At 43.6% G+C, this 13666-nt stretch overlaps 1 protein-coding gene across 1 annotated transcript in view; it reads right to left on the reverse strand.

The window, feature by feature from the left end:
* Positions 1-8683: 8683 nt before the first annotated feature.
* spop (speckle type BTB/POZ protein) overlaps positions 8684-13666 on the reverse strand; it is a 134447-nt gene continuing 129464 nt past the window's right edge. Inside the window, exon 10 of the mRNA XM_031867774.1 lies at positions 8684-13356. Within this exon, the coding sequence (XP_031723634.1) occupies position 13356 (1 nt within the window). The 3' untranslated portion in view covers positions 8684-13355. The remainder of the gene's footprint in view (positions 13357-13666) is intronic.

The raw sequence follows: 13666 nt of genomic DNA on the forward strand, positions 1-13666 counted from the left end.
CGTCGGGGGGGGGGGGGGTTGCATTATAAACAAGCAAAAGAATACAGAACAAATGTTTTTCATTAAAATGTATTCCTATATTTAAAGTATGCCCTCAAGAGTTAGGATAGCTGCCAGATGCGAGATCAGAAGAAGTTATGATGATGACATTAAAGGGTACAGTAAGACTTTTTTTTCCCCCTTATCTGATTATTTTTGTTCTTGACTTATTCTTGTATTTCTGCGGTTGTATCACAGCGTGGTGGGAAACATATGGAGTCTGATGCACAGAGTGAAAACACACAATGCATGCTTAACAAACCACACACACAATGCTGGAGAGAAGCGGAGGACTGTTTAGGTCCGCTGTGCCGACTATAAAATCAACAACATGATATTTTAACTGTAGTGGGCAACTCGGCATGTCAGCGGCTACGAGCGGCAGTGAAGTGCAACGTTGTCAAGAGCTGTTTGAACTCAGAACTCGTGTGATGTTGTGTCAGTAAACTGACAGCAGCGTGCTGATGTATGTTTCCCATGATGGATTAAAGAGGCCAAGAGGCTAACCCTGGGGGAGCCCTGCTTTCTTTGGATCCACTTTTATATTTGGATTACACTTTTTGATTTCCTGCCATAAGTAATATGAAAAACCAAAAAGGAATTTTCACAGAGGGAATCTACATTGTCAAAAGACTAAAGTGAAGGAATGGATTTAACAGCGCGTCTGTTCTTATGTAAGCAACACATGTTGGCGTATCCGGCCAGCTAGCTCACTACTAAAGTAACTATAACGCATTGTCACAATCAAAGCCAACTAGCATTACATGGTCTGTTTGGTTTTTGTGGAGTTACAGGTTACATTGACGGATGGACAGGGCCAGAATTATGTCATTATTTAAGTTGATCATTCAGGTTTATTTTACATAAAGGCTTTTGCAGGTGAATTGTTTTTGTACAGAATCGTGAGTAAAAACACAACTCATCTCAATATTGGTCAGAAGCCAGCAACGTGTTGAGGTCTGGCAAGTCGTACAGGCAGATGGAGGACGTGTCCTCTCTGCCACCCACACCTCCACAGGACTCACTCAGTGCACAGCATGCTGGGAGAAAGCTAAAGGCCCAACTCTTTTAAAAAAAAAAAAAATCAGTAAATTGCCTTTTTCTCGCTCTGTGTGTGCTTTCTAACTTTTTAATTTCCAGTTCCTCTCCCAAAGCCTTGCTCTGTTTGTCTGCTTCGCCTGCAGAATAAATAAATACACTTCAGTGCTATCGGTTTTCCATACTGCACAGCTCTCCCAGTCGACAGAAACATGTCACACCGTGCAAATAAATAGCTCCCCTGTAAAACCAAATAGTGTAATTGCTCAGATCCTGCGCCCCTGCCGGCTCTCTTTCTGGACATAAGAACCTGCCCAGGAACAGAGACTCCATCTGCCCCAAGCACTTTAACACCTCCACCTCTTCCTCCACCCATTTCTGGAGCACGGCTGGGGGGGGGTCCAGTTCACCCATACTACCAACCAACTTCATGTCAAGCACTGTACAACATCAGTTCAAATGGAAGGGTAATATTCCCCACAGGGAGTAAAAGGCTCCCTCTAGCAGCTAAACAACATATACAGGCCTAATAGCAGAGCAAAGTGGGATTAAACATTTCACAACCAGCGATTTAAACTGTGAAACAAATCACAGTAAACAAAACTGCACTGATGAAATATATGTAAAATAATTAAAAACATTAAAAAAAAAAAAGAGAAATATGCAGCAGGCCAAATAACACATTTACAGTAAAAAGACCACCACTAAAACTCACTAAAACAATTACACCTCATACACTTTACAGCTATACATCACTTGTGAATACAGAATGTGCAGATTTGCATCATGGGTACATTTACGAGCTTGTCAGCTGCAGTGTAATGTAAAGAGATGTGAGTGAAGACACTCTAACGCACAGACCTTTAACCTCCACCTCTTTCTTTAACTCTGGCCTGCGCCTGAACCCAAAACTCACACCTTCTCTCCCAAGTTGCTGCTTTTACCTCTGGGTATGGCAACACGGGGATGTTATCCCTCCTCGGTGATATTCAATAGCGTCTGTGGAGATAAACTGTGGGGCACAGTAGTTGTCCGCACCAGGCTCAGACCTCCTCTATGTGACCCAAGAGGTCACGGTAAAGCAGGTCTGCTCCACTGGACGTCTGTGAAAGTCTGGGATCATTTACCTTCTTAGGGGAGAGAGCGCTCTGTGTGTGTGTGTGTGTGTGTGTGTGTGTGTGTGTGTGTGTGTGAGAGAAAGAGAATCAGGATGCTCCTCAGTTCAAGCTAAGGAAATGAAAAGTGTTTTCAAATGTTTTCACAACCTGGGGGAAGTTTAAGGACCTTGCTAATCACTACCACACGTCCCTAAACCTACAGTATTTTGAAGCCCCTAATAGACAGACGCCTACACACTGGCTTACAGTACAACCTGCACTGTGTGAAACCATAGCTAACTGACGCAAAACTCTCTCAATCGCAAATCTGGTTTCAATGAATAACGGTCAAACTTGGCTAACTTGAATTTCCTAGCTGGAGCCAGTGTAATGTAATATGAACTTCTGTACAGTGCATTTCCTCCCAACATGACATAAAGAAACCTCAGAATCCCATTTATACCATCATCTAATCCGGCCTCCCCCCATGCCTCGGATGAATATTTATGCTTTCCGGTGTGTTTGGGTTTAGAGTCGTACACCGTTATCACTGGGGGGCATATGTCCGAGACGCGTAATCGCTTCCATGCACGTTCTTGGTGTTTATGTTCCAGAGCTTTGCCAGCAAAACAAATGTGTTCGAGACGTGTAAACACATCAGCTGATGGCAACAAAGATGGTCCAGCAGCAGGGTTATTACATGAGGTAGTAGAATAATTCGGTTAGTTCGTCTAAATGAAAATGTTCAGCTCACTTTAGTGGCCAGCGGACGCCACGATGACCTCTTGGTAACATCTTTTGTGGGATACATTTGCTCAGGTTATAGTCTGAGCTGCAGACAGCCCGAAGCACTTCCATGTTCCTCTTCACATCGGCATACATTTATTTCCTGACTGTCCACAGGCGCGTCACGCTAAAGAATCCAACATTACAGGCGGTTTATGAAAGACGGCTGCCTGTATCTTTTGTATTATTTCACTGCACGTGACAATGTGAAAGGTGCTCACAGCGATGAGCCGACGGAGAATCATCAGCAGAATCTGCAGCTCTCCTCGACTTCAGCTCATGTTTACCGTTTTGGTTCTAATCGCGGCTCTCACGGCGTCGTATTCAGACACAGCAGGCAGCTGTTTTCAATTTTAAAAAAGCTTGAAAAATCCACTGTACACTACCTACTCTGCACCAAACAGTAGGAGGATAGTTAGAGATTAACTGGTGAACACAATACAGCATTTAGCAGCTAAAATTACACTCAGGAGTTGGAAGCTTGGCAGTTGGCCAAGTGGCCTAGAACAATCAGTTATGTCAGGTTTAAGTCAAGGATCCCGGTACATTATGAACCTGAAAGGTGTCGTCTTCATGTTGCAACAGACATTTTCATAAAAACAAGCCATTCTGTTGCTGAACAATACCTCTGAGTTCGTGTGAAAATCTGGCGGAAGAAATACATTTTCTGCCATCTTTGCAGTATGCCTGCGCAAAACCAGCCTGTTTTTTTGGCACAGTTGTCCTGCACTGTTCAGTCTGCGCCTCCAACCAGCCCAGCACCGCCCCCGCATCCTTGCCCCCGTTAGTGGCACACCCTCCTCTAAAAGCTTTTTTAATTATGGCAGACATTAAAGCAGGTCTGGCTCTGAGCTCTGACTGATGGCAGTGTATGCACCGCTGCTCCTCTGAGCCAGCCACATGCTTACATGCACTTATTTTGACCACACACACACACACACACACACACACACATACACACACACGTATAGCACATACAAATAAGCACACATAGGACATGTACATAGACACGTATATAACTGCACTCGCAAAACGCTTTGACCAGACAACCAAACTGGCTCCACTGGCGGAAAAAAAAAAAAAAAGAAGATGATTAGACAGATTTTATAAGTCTGCAAAAGTGATGGTGGCGTTCCCTCATCTACTCAAGCGAGAGGGAAAGGACAGCAAGAGAGGAGGGGAACCAAATTAAGAGGAAAGACGGTGAGGAAGACAGAAGAGGAAAAAGGGCACGAGGGAGCAGAGCTATAAAACACTCTTTCCATGCGTCTCCCTAAAGAGGAGGTGTGTGTCTGCTGCTAGATTGTTGAAATAAAGAACTGTGCTCAGAAATAAATGCATGGCTAAAGATAGAAAGGGCGGCACAGCGGACTAGATGACTCATGCATTGAAAACAGATAACACTTTCAATTATTGACCCGCTATCATAAAACAGGAATGAAAACGGTGACATCATGCGCTTGACGAGCCGCACTGCTGTTGCCTGAACATAACGGGTTATCTTGAGTTCCTCCGAGCCAGGCAGCTAGAAACAACACGTGTACGTTTAGGATGTGCGAGTGCAAGTGCTTCCAGGCTACTTCTACCTGTGTGAATACGTCGGTGTTCATGGGATCCCAAGGCCGTCTGGTCTACATAAGACACTAATCCAATTGTCACCGTTCTAGGAGACGTATTCGACCCCGGGGCTTCACGGGGTCACGCTCTCTTCCTGTTTGGACCAATAAGGAGACTCCGTCAGTAGTCTAACAGGCTGCTACAGCCACTCTCAGGTTACACTGCCTGGGCCCGGGAGCCGCAGTGCTCCCAGGGGTCGTTTTCGGGAGGTGTCCATATGTGATGTGTGTAGGTGGGGTTCTGGGAGGGTCACTCGGCCACAGAGCTGCAACCCTACCCACTTCAAAAAGGTCCCTGTCCTTCTTATCCCTGAGGGCGCCCTGCTGCTCTCCCCTCTGAGCCCCCCCCCCCCACCACCAACGGGCTGGCCCACCTCACAATGGCGGATGACGCAGGGCCCCGCTCAGTGGCCTTGAAGTCTGACACCTTCCCAGCAGCCCTGCTTCATGACCTTCCCCGTGTGTCTGATGCTCAGAACGTCCCAGCTGATGGTGGCTGCACTTTGATAAAAAAAAAAAGTGTAACTTGAGGAGGCCACATCAGAAACACTCCCACCGACATCACCATACAGACCATATGGAAACACCTGCTGTGAATACACACACTTAAAAAGGAAGCTCTTATGTTATATGTAGGTTATTAAGACATATTGCAGGCCTCTCTTATCTGGCGGGAGGACAAAAGAGAAGAAGACACAATGACCACAACAAAGCCTCACCTGTTCTCTGGGTTATAACATGAGAGAAGCCTGGTGACAGACGATCTATTAAAAAGGTGTGATGAAAGATTTCCATTATGCGACGGCTTTTACGATAACCTTTGTTTATTTCGGCTAGCTTTAAGTCGACACGTCCATCTCTTCTTTGCATTTCCCTATATTATAAAATGCAATCAGTATCGTCAAAGAGTACTTTCCTATTTAAAAAAAAAAGACATTTTTATTATGTCCTCGTGTCGGATGAAAAACAACTTCATCATTGCAGATTAGAGTCTTCATTTTATTAGGTAAAAGTTTGTTTTATTGCCATTTTACCGTGTGCTGTGACAGCATTGCAAGATAACTGAAGAAAATGGAGACCAGAGTTACAAGTTAATGGGCCATAACTCTAAATGCTGCTTTTAACTCACACCTCCCAGGTGATGGATACGTTAAGCAGGCCAAACCACCAGAAGGCACCTTCATTTGGGAACACTGGAGCATGACCTCGTGACAAGGCTTCTATTTTTCTCCATTGCTTAACCGATAGCGATGGCCATCACTCATGCTGATTAAGTAAACCCCAGTGCTAATAGATTTCCTCTGGAAAGGCTTCTGACAAAAATACAAATGTATTCAGGCTGAGCAGCCTGAGGCACACCGGAGTGATACATGGCTCCAGTAACGGTCCAGGAAATGTTTACGAGCGGGCCAACTGGCTTGTTTAAGGTCAAAGGTTACACAAAACCCCAGATTGGTTTAAACTGTGTCCTTCGATTGACACTACGGGAGTTTGAACGAAACCCATCATGCCTCGCAGTGGGAAACCCTAAACTGGGCTTCCTGAGATATTTGTTCTTACTATTAGCGGGAGGTTATACAATATAAGCAGTGGGGAGGTGCCAAAGCTGAAATCCACTGAGTCACTCTCACCCCCCATGTTGTCTAAACCCAAACAAACAGCAACACTGACTCACTAACACCTACAAACACGCCTGGACCCAAACCTTAGCTGTGACTGGTCAGCAGGCAGAGAGAGGTCGCCGTCAGTCTCTCCTTTCAGAGAAACCGACACCCATCGTTTATCTTAGTTATCTGAAAACTCTGCTGACAAGTGTGAAGGAAACCAGACTAAAAATCTATCACAACGCTTCCCAGATCTATGAAGCCGTGACGCTCGTTACACATCAGAAAACAGAATAGACCGTCAGTCTTAGATTGTAACCACTAGCGGGTTTGAAAATGTATATTATGATAAGTTCAGCCTGATGGTAGGCCATGCTGTTATCTAAATCTGCAGTGTGGACACCAGTCAGCCTCAGCTGGACTTTAAACTTTGTCAAAAGTTCTTACTGCTTTTTGTCATTGTCAAGGTTCCTTACTTTTACAAATTGGGACCATTTCTGAACGAGGGTATTTCGGCATTCCTGGAGCCAATTGGCCTCTATGCAATCTTTCAGACCTACCATTGTGCCACCCACCACCTCCCCAACACCATAATGTCCAGGTTGTTCTGGGAGATTTAAGCTGCTGGCTTTATTTCACCTCCACCAGGGATCGTATAGGGGCTTAATCAGTGAAGGCAGGTGCTAAACATTTTGCGCCTTTTACTGCCATAAAATGAGAGTCTGTTTTCAGAGTTATGTGCATACGCGTGCTTCCTGGAGCTGAAGACCGGCCTGTATTTATGCCTCATTGTGTACAGACAGCAATGAAACACCGACTGCACACAGAACACCATGCAGCCGTGCACAGTTACATAAATCACTGTTGTTATACAGGCAGGAGCCACAAAGAAAAACATTGTTAATGCATTATAGAACACAAAACGGTACGTTGGGCTCACAACATCAATATCATTAATGCCATGTACTATCAAAATGTTAGAAGTTGTTGCCAGCCCACATGGGATAATAAGGCACTACTATTTTCCAAACATGTATCATCCAGTAAGACATATACAAAACAACAAAAGAGCAAAAAATTGACACAATGACATTATAGAGTAGTTCTATATTCTTTCGAATAACATATTTGAAACTGGAAAAGCAATTTCTGAAGGAATTGCAATGTGAACGCTGTATGCTGAGCAGCAGACTGCTGGTTTAAATGCATAGGAATGTGAAGTATTAGGAATAGTTCAGAAAAGTGTAAGAATGGGATTATTTTCTAAGAATGTCACTGAAAATTTGAATAACACCAATGATGTATAAAATATTTGAAATATTTAAAGATTTTTTTTGACAGCTGACGCCACACTGCTGCACTGCTGGCTGGCTGTAGTCTGTATGAAGATGGAGAAGTAGGGATAGTTGGAAACGTAGGAATGGGTTTTACTCAAATGTATTATTACCAATTGTATTATTCCATGTTAAGATACAGTTACCTTCTGGGGCTTTAATTTTGAAAGGGATACGTTGATTAATTCGGAAAGTATGAAATGTATGAATGAGAAAAGTAATAGCAATAACATCCTAATTTAGCTTAACGGCTTGATGTTTGAATCAAGTTTCCACGTTGAAGTATGTAGAAGGAGTTACTCAGCAAAAAAACGCGGCGGAATAATAATACATATTTAGAAGAACATAGGTTGTATAACCAATTTCAAACATACTGTACAGTGAAAAGAAATGTTAAATACCAACAGTTTATCCTGATTAAGAGCTTTCACTTTCTCTCATGTCAGGTGTTATCCAGGTAACATGCTAATCTACGTGTCTCTGATGTAAACATACAGCTCAAAGTGCATCATCACTAAAATCAATATCTGTTTTTGTCACTGCACTAACCGCCCACGTGGCTCATTATCATTCCCAAACAGAAAACATATGGGACATGAGCTGGCCTGGCCTCACACACACGAGCGTGACGCAAATACACACATTGTCCAAAGACAGCTACTAGTTGGTTTAAAGAAGTCTGTACTCGCCGGTCACAGAGGAGAAACGGTCAACCACAGCCTCAGTTCTCTGTAGCAGGTTCTCCCATCACCACACCTGTTGCTCCGGTGTGTCTTTAGTGGACGCAAAGCACGACTAGCTGCGTTAGCATGTAGCCGAAGCGACTGACAATGCCAGAGAGACACGCAGCAGCTGGAATAACTCCGGAAAAGCATCGTGACACGGCCTCAGTGACACGTGTCCATCAGGCATGGATGGGGTTGGCAGTGACGTTAACGTTAATCACACTCACGTTTTTCTTTCAATTGTCTCCATCACAGTCTTCCACCCTTTCTCGTTATACTGGAACAACACATCGATTCATAACACAACACAAATGTTTCTTCTTTTTATTTTTTACTGGTGGCTAGCATGTAGCTTGGCTAGCTAATTCCTCCAACCTTGGCTATCGCTGTCACGTGCGCTATGAGCAACCAATCAAAAGAAGAGGTCATCTGGGGTAAATTTTTGGCTTGATTAATTAGCCTATTTATATTTTAATATGTATGGATATTGTTTGCTTTACTTTCACATAAACGTTTGCTTAAAAAAGAGGAATTTTGGTCCTTTTTTCGTAGGAGCTCCAGCGCCCCCTTGCCGCTATGCCTGGGTGATCGTGTTCTATCTCCTTTCTTCTGAGGACGCTTTATGAAGATGCTTTCTCTGCTGATGACCTTAATGTATGGGATACTCTTCCAATTGGTCTGCCCTCATTCAATTATAGCTGATAACTCTAAACTGAAATTTGACAGCTGTGCTTAGGCTCAGCCACAAGCCTGCTAAGCAGATGCTGTGCCAACAATTGGCATGTTTACATTCATGTGAACAGCTATGGGATATCATAATGCTGGTGTGAAACATGTGGCAATTTCGCTGTTAGAAGTGTCCCGTCATGAACTGAAGTGTTGACTTGTTTGTGACAATGGATGAAAGTAGAGGGGCGAAGTCTCTATCCTTCTGGGGACCATGAATATTTATACATGATTTATAAATTTGATAGCAACCCATTTGTTGTCAAGACATTTCATTCTGGACCAACAGACTGGTCAACAATCCTCACCACGAGTGTGGCGAGAAGCATTTGGAGAAGCATTTCAATGGAACCATGCATCTGTTTCTGAGTCTCCTTGTCAAGGTCTGGAAGTAATCCACTCCTCTTCAAGAAGGAAAGAAAGGGGGAATTATAAAGCTGACAATTCCCAAACGTGCATCCCTTCCTTCCAACTCAATTAACTCGTTGTGGTACATTTAAAGTTAACATCCGATCCCAAAGCAGAGCTAGAAGGAGAATACTCAACTTCGGAAAATGTTTTCTAGTGGGAACGAGGGAGAGAAAATATACACAGGTATTAAAATACAGAAGCCATATTCAAAACGTAATGATCGAACAGTTGATAAGAGAATATTAGAAAACTAAAGACTTTTTTTTTTTCTCAAGGAACAAGGAGGAAATGAAACATAAAGAAAAGGGGGATCTGTGCCGGATTAATGGCTCCTGAGTGCGTAGACCTCCCCAGAGCTGGAGATTTGATTCTCCTCCATTCATCCAGACCTCTTTTCATCCCTCAATCCACATTTAAACCTCCCTTCATCCCTCGCCCCTCTATATTTCTAGTGCCAGCGTCTGTCATCACTCCTACTTCCCTCCTGACCCGTTCTCTTATCGTGCCCATGTCCTCTTTTCAAGAAAGACATTGATTAGCAGAGGACACGGTGATTGACCGCTCTGTCACAGAGCAGCTCATGGAGATTCAATCAGTCCATTGTAAGCCTGAAGTGCCTCAAATATTTATATCTGGGGATTGAAGATTAAGGAAAAAAGCTGGGACATAGAAAGAGAAAGTAACCGGTGTTAATCTGACATGTCTTCACAGTGAATTCCCTCTCTCTTACTAGAACTGTGGTATACAGATGGTGCAGGATTGAGTCACACTGAAACAAGATAGATATGTTCCAGACTTGAAGCTTGATACGATCTATATGTCCTAGACCAGAAATAGACAGATTTTTTTCCTTTCAGACAATGTGCTCCTCACAATAGAGGAAATAGTTGCAGCAAAGAAAACACAACACCTTGTTGTTGTTGTCAGACATCAGTCTCTGATGTTTGACGATGGTTACTGATATCCATGCAAGAGGAGTCCACAGAGCCAGAGGTGTTCATGAACTCCTACGTGGTTTCCTTTGATTACAGCACCCCCTAGTGGCCTCAAGAGCTCAAAATGATTCCTCACTCTTCAGTCACATCTGGATACACGCAATACTTCAAGCTACAAGCACATCTGTATCACATATGAACAAGCACTGTGGGAACAATCTGCAAATATAAATATAGTCCGCAACATCAGAAAAATGTGAAACAAAAACAAAACTAAGAATGTGTAAGTCTGATTCACTGGGGGTGACTCGTTTGGGGGTATTTAAAGGGCAGTTCACCCAAATGACATGAAACATATTTTCTCACTTAGCACTTGTGGTATCCACATATTTTTGGTTTCATCACACCAGGTTTTGAGATAATTGTGTGTGACATTTCCGCAATCCCTTAATAATAAAGGTGAATGGAACCCATCTTGTCCTGCTTAAAGCATTTAAAAGTGACTCTATAAAAAAAATCAACAGCAACGCACATTTCCAGAAACTATGTCCTGGTTGCTCATAATACTATTGTGAACCATTTTTATTTCTTGGATCTAGTTTTTACAGGAGAAATAGGCCCAGTTCTAGTGTCCCACGAAGCCCTAAATCCTCACAGACTTTATTCGACATCATCTGAATCTTCAGCAAAGCGGGATAACCCTGACTTTAGCCCAGGGCTTGCTGGCCCTGCTCTGGAGCAGTGGTTAGCCTCCAGATTGCTGCCTTATCTTTTAAAAATCAACTTAACACGCGGCTAAAAGTTGCCTGTGTGAAACAGGATTTGAGTAAAGGATGTAATTTGCGTCACTTCTTTTGTTGTCCAATCACTTCAGTGTTTACGTTCTCACATTCGAGAACGTAAACACTAGTCAAGTGTTCCATCAAACATTTAACTGAGTGCTGGTAGAAGTGCAGTGGGAATCGTATAGCCCTGAGCTAAGGTTAAGTTTGGGTTAACAATGTGTGTGTGTGTGTGTGTGTGTAAAGGGGCTAAATTATCCGAGGGTCTACTCTTAGTCCAGTAAGGATAGCCCTGGGCTAAGAATATGCAATGTGAAAAGCAAGTTTTTCACTGAACAGCAGAGTTTTTTGGTCTTTTCCTGTTTGTAAGACAAACTGTCACTAACTGTTGGACCAAATAAGTCCAAAGCTTTATACTTAAAAGTTCTGTATCTTGTATTGTCTCTTTCTTACGTCATAGTACTATTTACTCTGGGTTATCCCTTTGAACAAAGTGTTGTGGACTTTATGAAAGTGTGTGTAAGTACATAAGTATGAGTGCTCAAACTGCTGAATTTGTTTACTATGGATACGAGTACACTTATTCTGGAAAGGGATGCTGCAGTTGAATTTTAAATGTAAATGTGCAATGCTGTGAGCACCTCAAACTAAACTAAACCCACTTCCTTTGTTTAGGGGTCGCAGAAAACCAATCACAGCGCCGGATATCTCAAAACCCGAACAAATAAAACCCAAACTATCTGCACGCTTAAATAACACTTGGGCTATTTGACATTTGGGTGAAACTGACCCTTTAAAGAACCTGCATCACCCGTTACTACCACCGCTTCTGAAGCTGTGCCTCCATTCTGGGGCTGCAGAACAGACAACAAAACACAAGAGGGCAGCCAATACTCATCTATGAACCCTGCAGTCCAGATCTCTGACATCTCACCAGGCTGTCTGTTGCCTGCAGCTCCTCATTCAAACTGAATTACACTGTGAAATAGGATTACGTGTTGAGCAATGCAATGATTGAGCACAATTGTTGGGAGTTTGGCAGGAAAGCGGAATAAAAAGAAAATACACAAACATGCATTCCTATTTGTCATGCTGACGAGTCTTCTGTGAAACGACATTATAAGATAAGTCGATCCTGGGTGTCAAATGATGGGTATCTCAGCACACAGCCTTTTTTCTTTCTTCAAGTGAGTAAAAAATAGCTGCCGCTTGTCTGGCTCCTCCCCAGAGAGTATACAGACTGAGTTATGGCCCTGTAATTATGTGCGGGAGTGAAAGTGTGTGTATGAATGAACGTGCTCCGTTTTAAAAGGCATTTTTATTGTAGTTGCTGTTTCTTCAGATTGTGGGCTGGGGAGCGGATCTCCCTTTATGGGTTTGCTGTTTCCTCTCCCAGAGAGCTCCCTGATACCCCGGGCAACTGAAGAGGCTGGCTCGCATTATACAGAGACACGTTTAGCTTCTGAAATAATCTAATAAAAAAAGAAAGAAAGAGAGAGAGAGAGATCAAGCAACCTCCTAAGTCGATGAGCTCATTCCCATCTTTCATCAGCATCTCCTGCATCATAATGAGCAGTGAATCTGTGTGTGTGCACACAGTCAGATGGGTGGGAGAGAGCAGCCGTCTTGAAGACTTCCCTGCAGCCAAACTCTTTGATGTCTTAGTCACACTGGACTGACAGGGCCTCATCTCCACTGGTGACCCCCCTCAGCCCTGACCTTGCAACTCCAGGGGGTCAGGTCCCTCAGCGTTAGGCCCCTTCGAGCCAATTAACCCCTGAACTGAGATCAATTAACCCTTTCACACAAGGGCCAGCAGATAACACCCCATGCTTTATTTGCAGGTGCAGAAAAAACACCAGATCAAAGGGTTTAAGATGGGCTGATCCGAGACAAAATAACACTGATAGAAAAGGGTCTGACCTGGTGACTTACAGGTACAGACCAGGTATTCTTCTGTGGTGGTTGTCGGATTGAAGAGGAGGCTACAGAGGAAGAAGAGCAAATGGAAAGACTCAGCAAGATGGACGGAGCGAGAGAAACTCATCTATGAGTCTAATTAAGCAGAAATGGAGCTGTAGGGAGCCAGGGGACCTGCGTAGTGATATCTTGCATTTCACTCCATTAACCTGCTCCTAATGAACTGTGTGTTATTGGGGGAAGTCTTTATCAATCACACCCCACTGGGGTGACGGTCACTGGTTCATCGGGGCTCACAGAGAACGTCGATAGTCTTCGGCGGGGCTCCGGATCACAGGCCGACCTGTGGGGAGGACAAACAATCTGACTGTAACAAAGCCTGCATGAGACTCAGGCTTTGTGACAAATTCCTGTCGCTGCAGCTTCAACATCCCCAGCTACCATATGACACAGGAGTGCTGAAGCACCCAGTCTTTCCCAATCAATGATTTTCACCCGCCCATCGTGATGATTATACTTAATGACAGGCTTGGTGATGAGAAATGCCTACAATGTTGTCAGAGGATTAGACTTAACAAAAATGATAGCAGATATATTGGTTAGGGATTAGAAAATAGAGGCAGATGCACTCATACAAGTGGAACAGATGTTTA

Source organism: Anarrhichthys ocellatus, unplaced genomic scaffold, assembly GCF_004355925.1.
Source record: "Anarrhichthys ocellatus isolate YVR2014 unplaced genomic scaffold, GSC_Weel_1.0 scaffold40, whole genome shotgun sequence".
NCBI classification, from domain to species: domain Eukaryota; kingdom Metazoa; phylum Chordata; class Actinopteri; order Perciformes; family Anarhichadidae; genus Anarrhichthys; species Anarrhichthys ocellatus.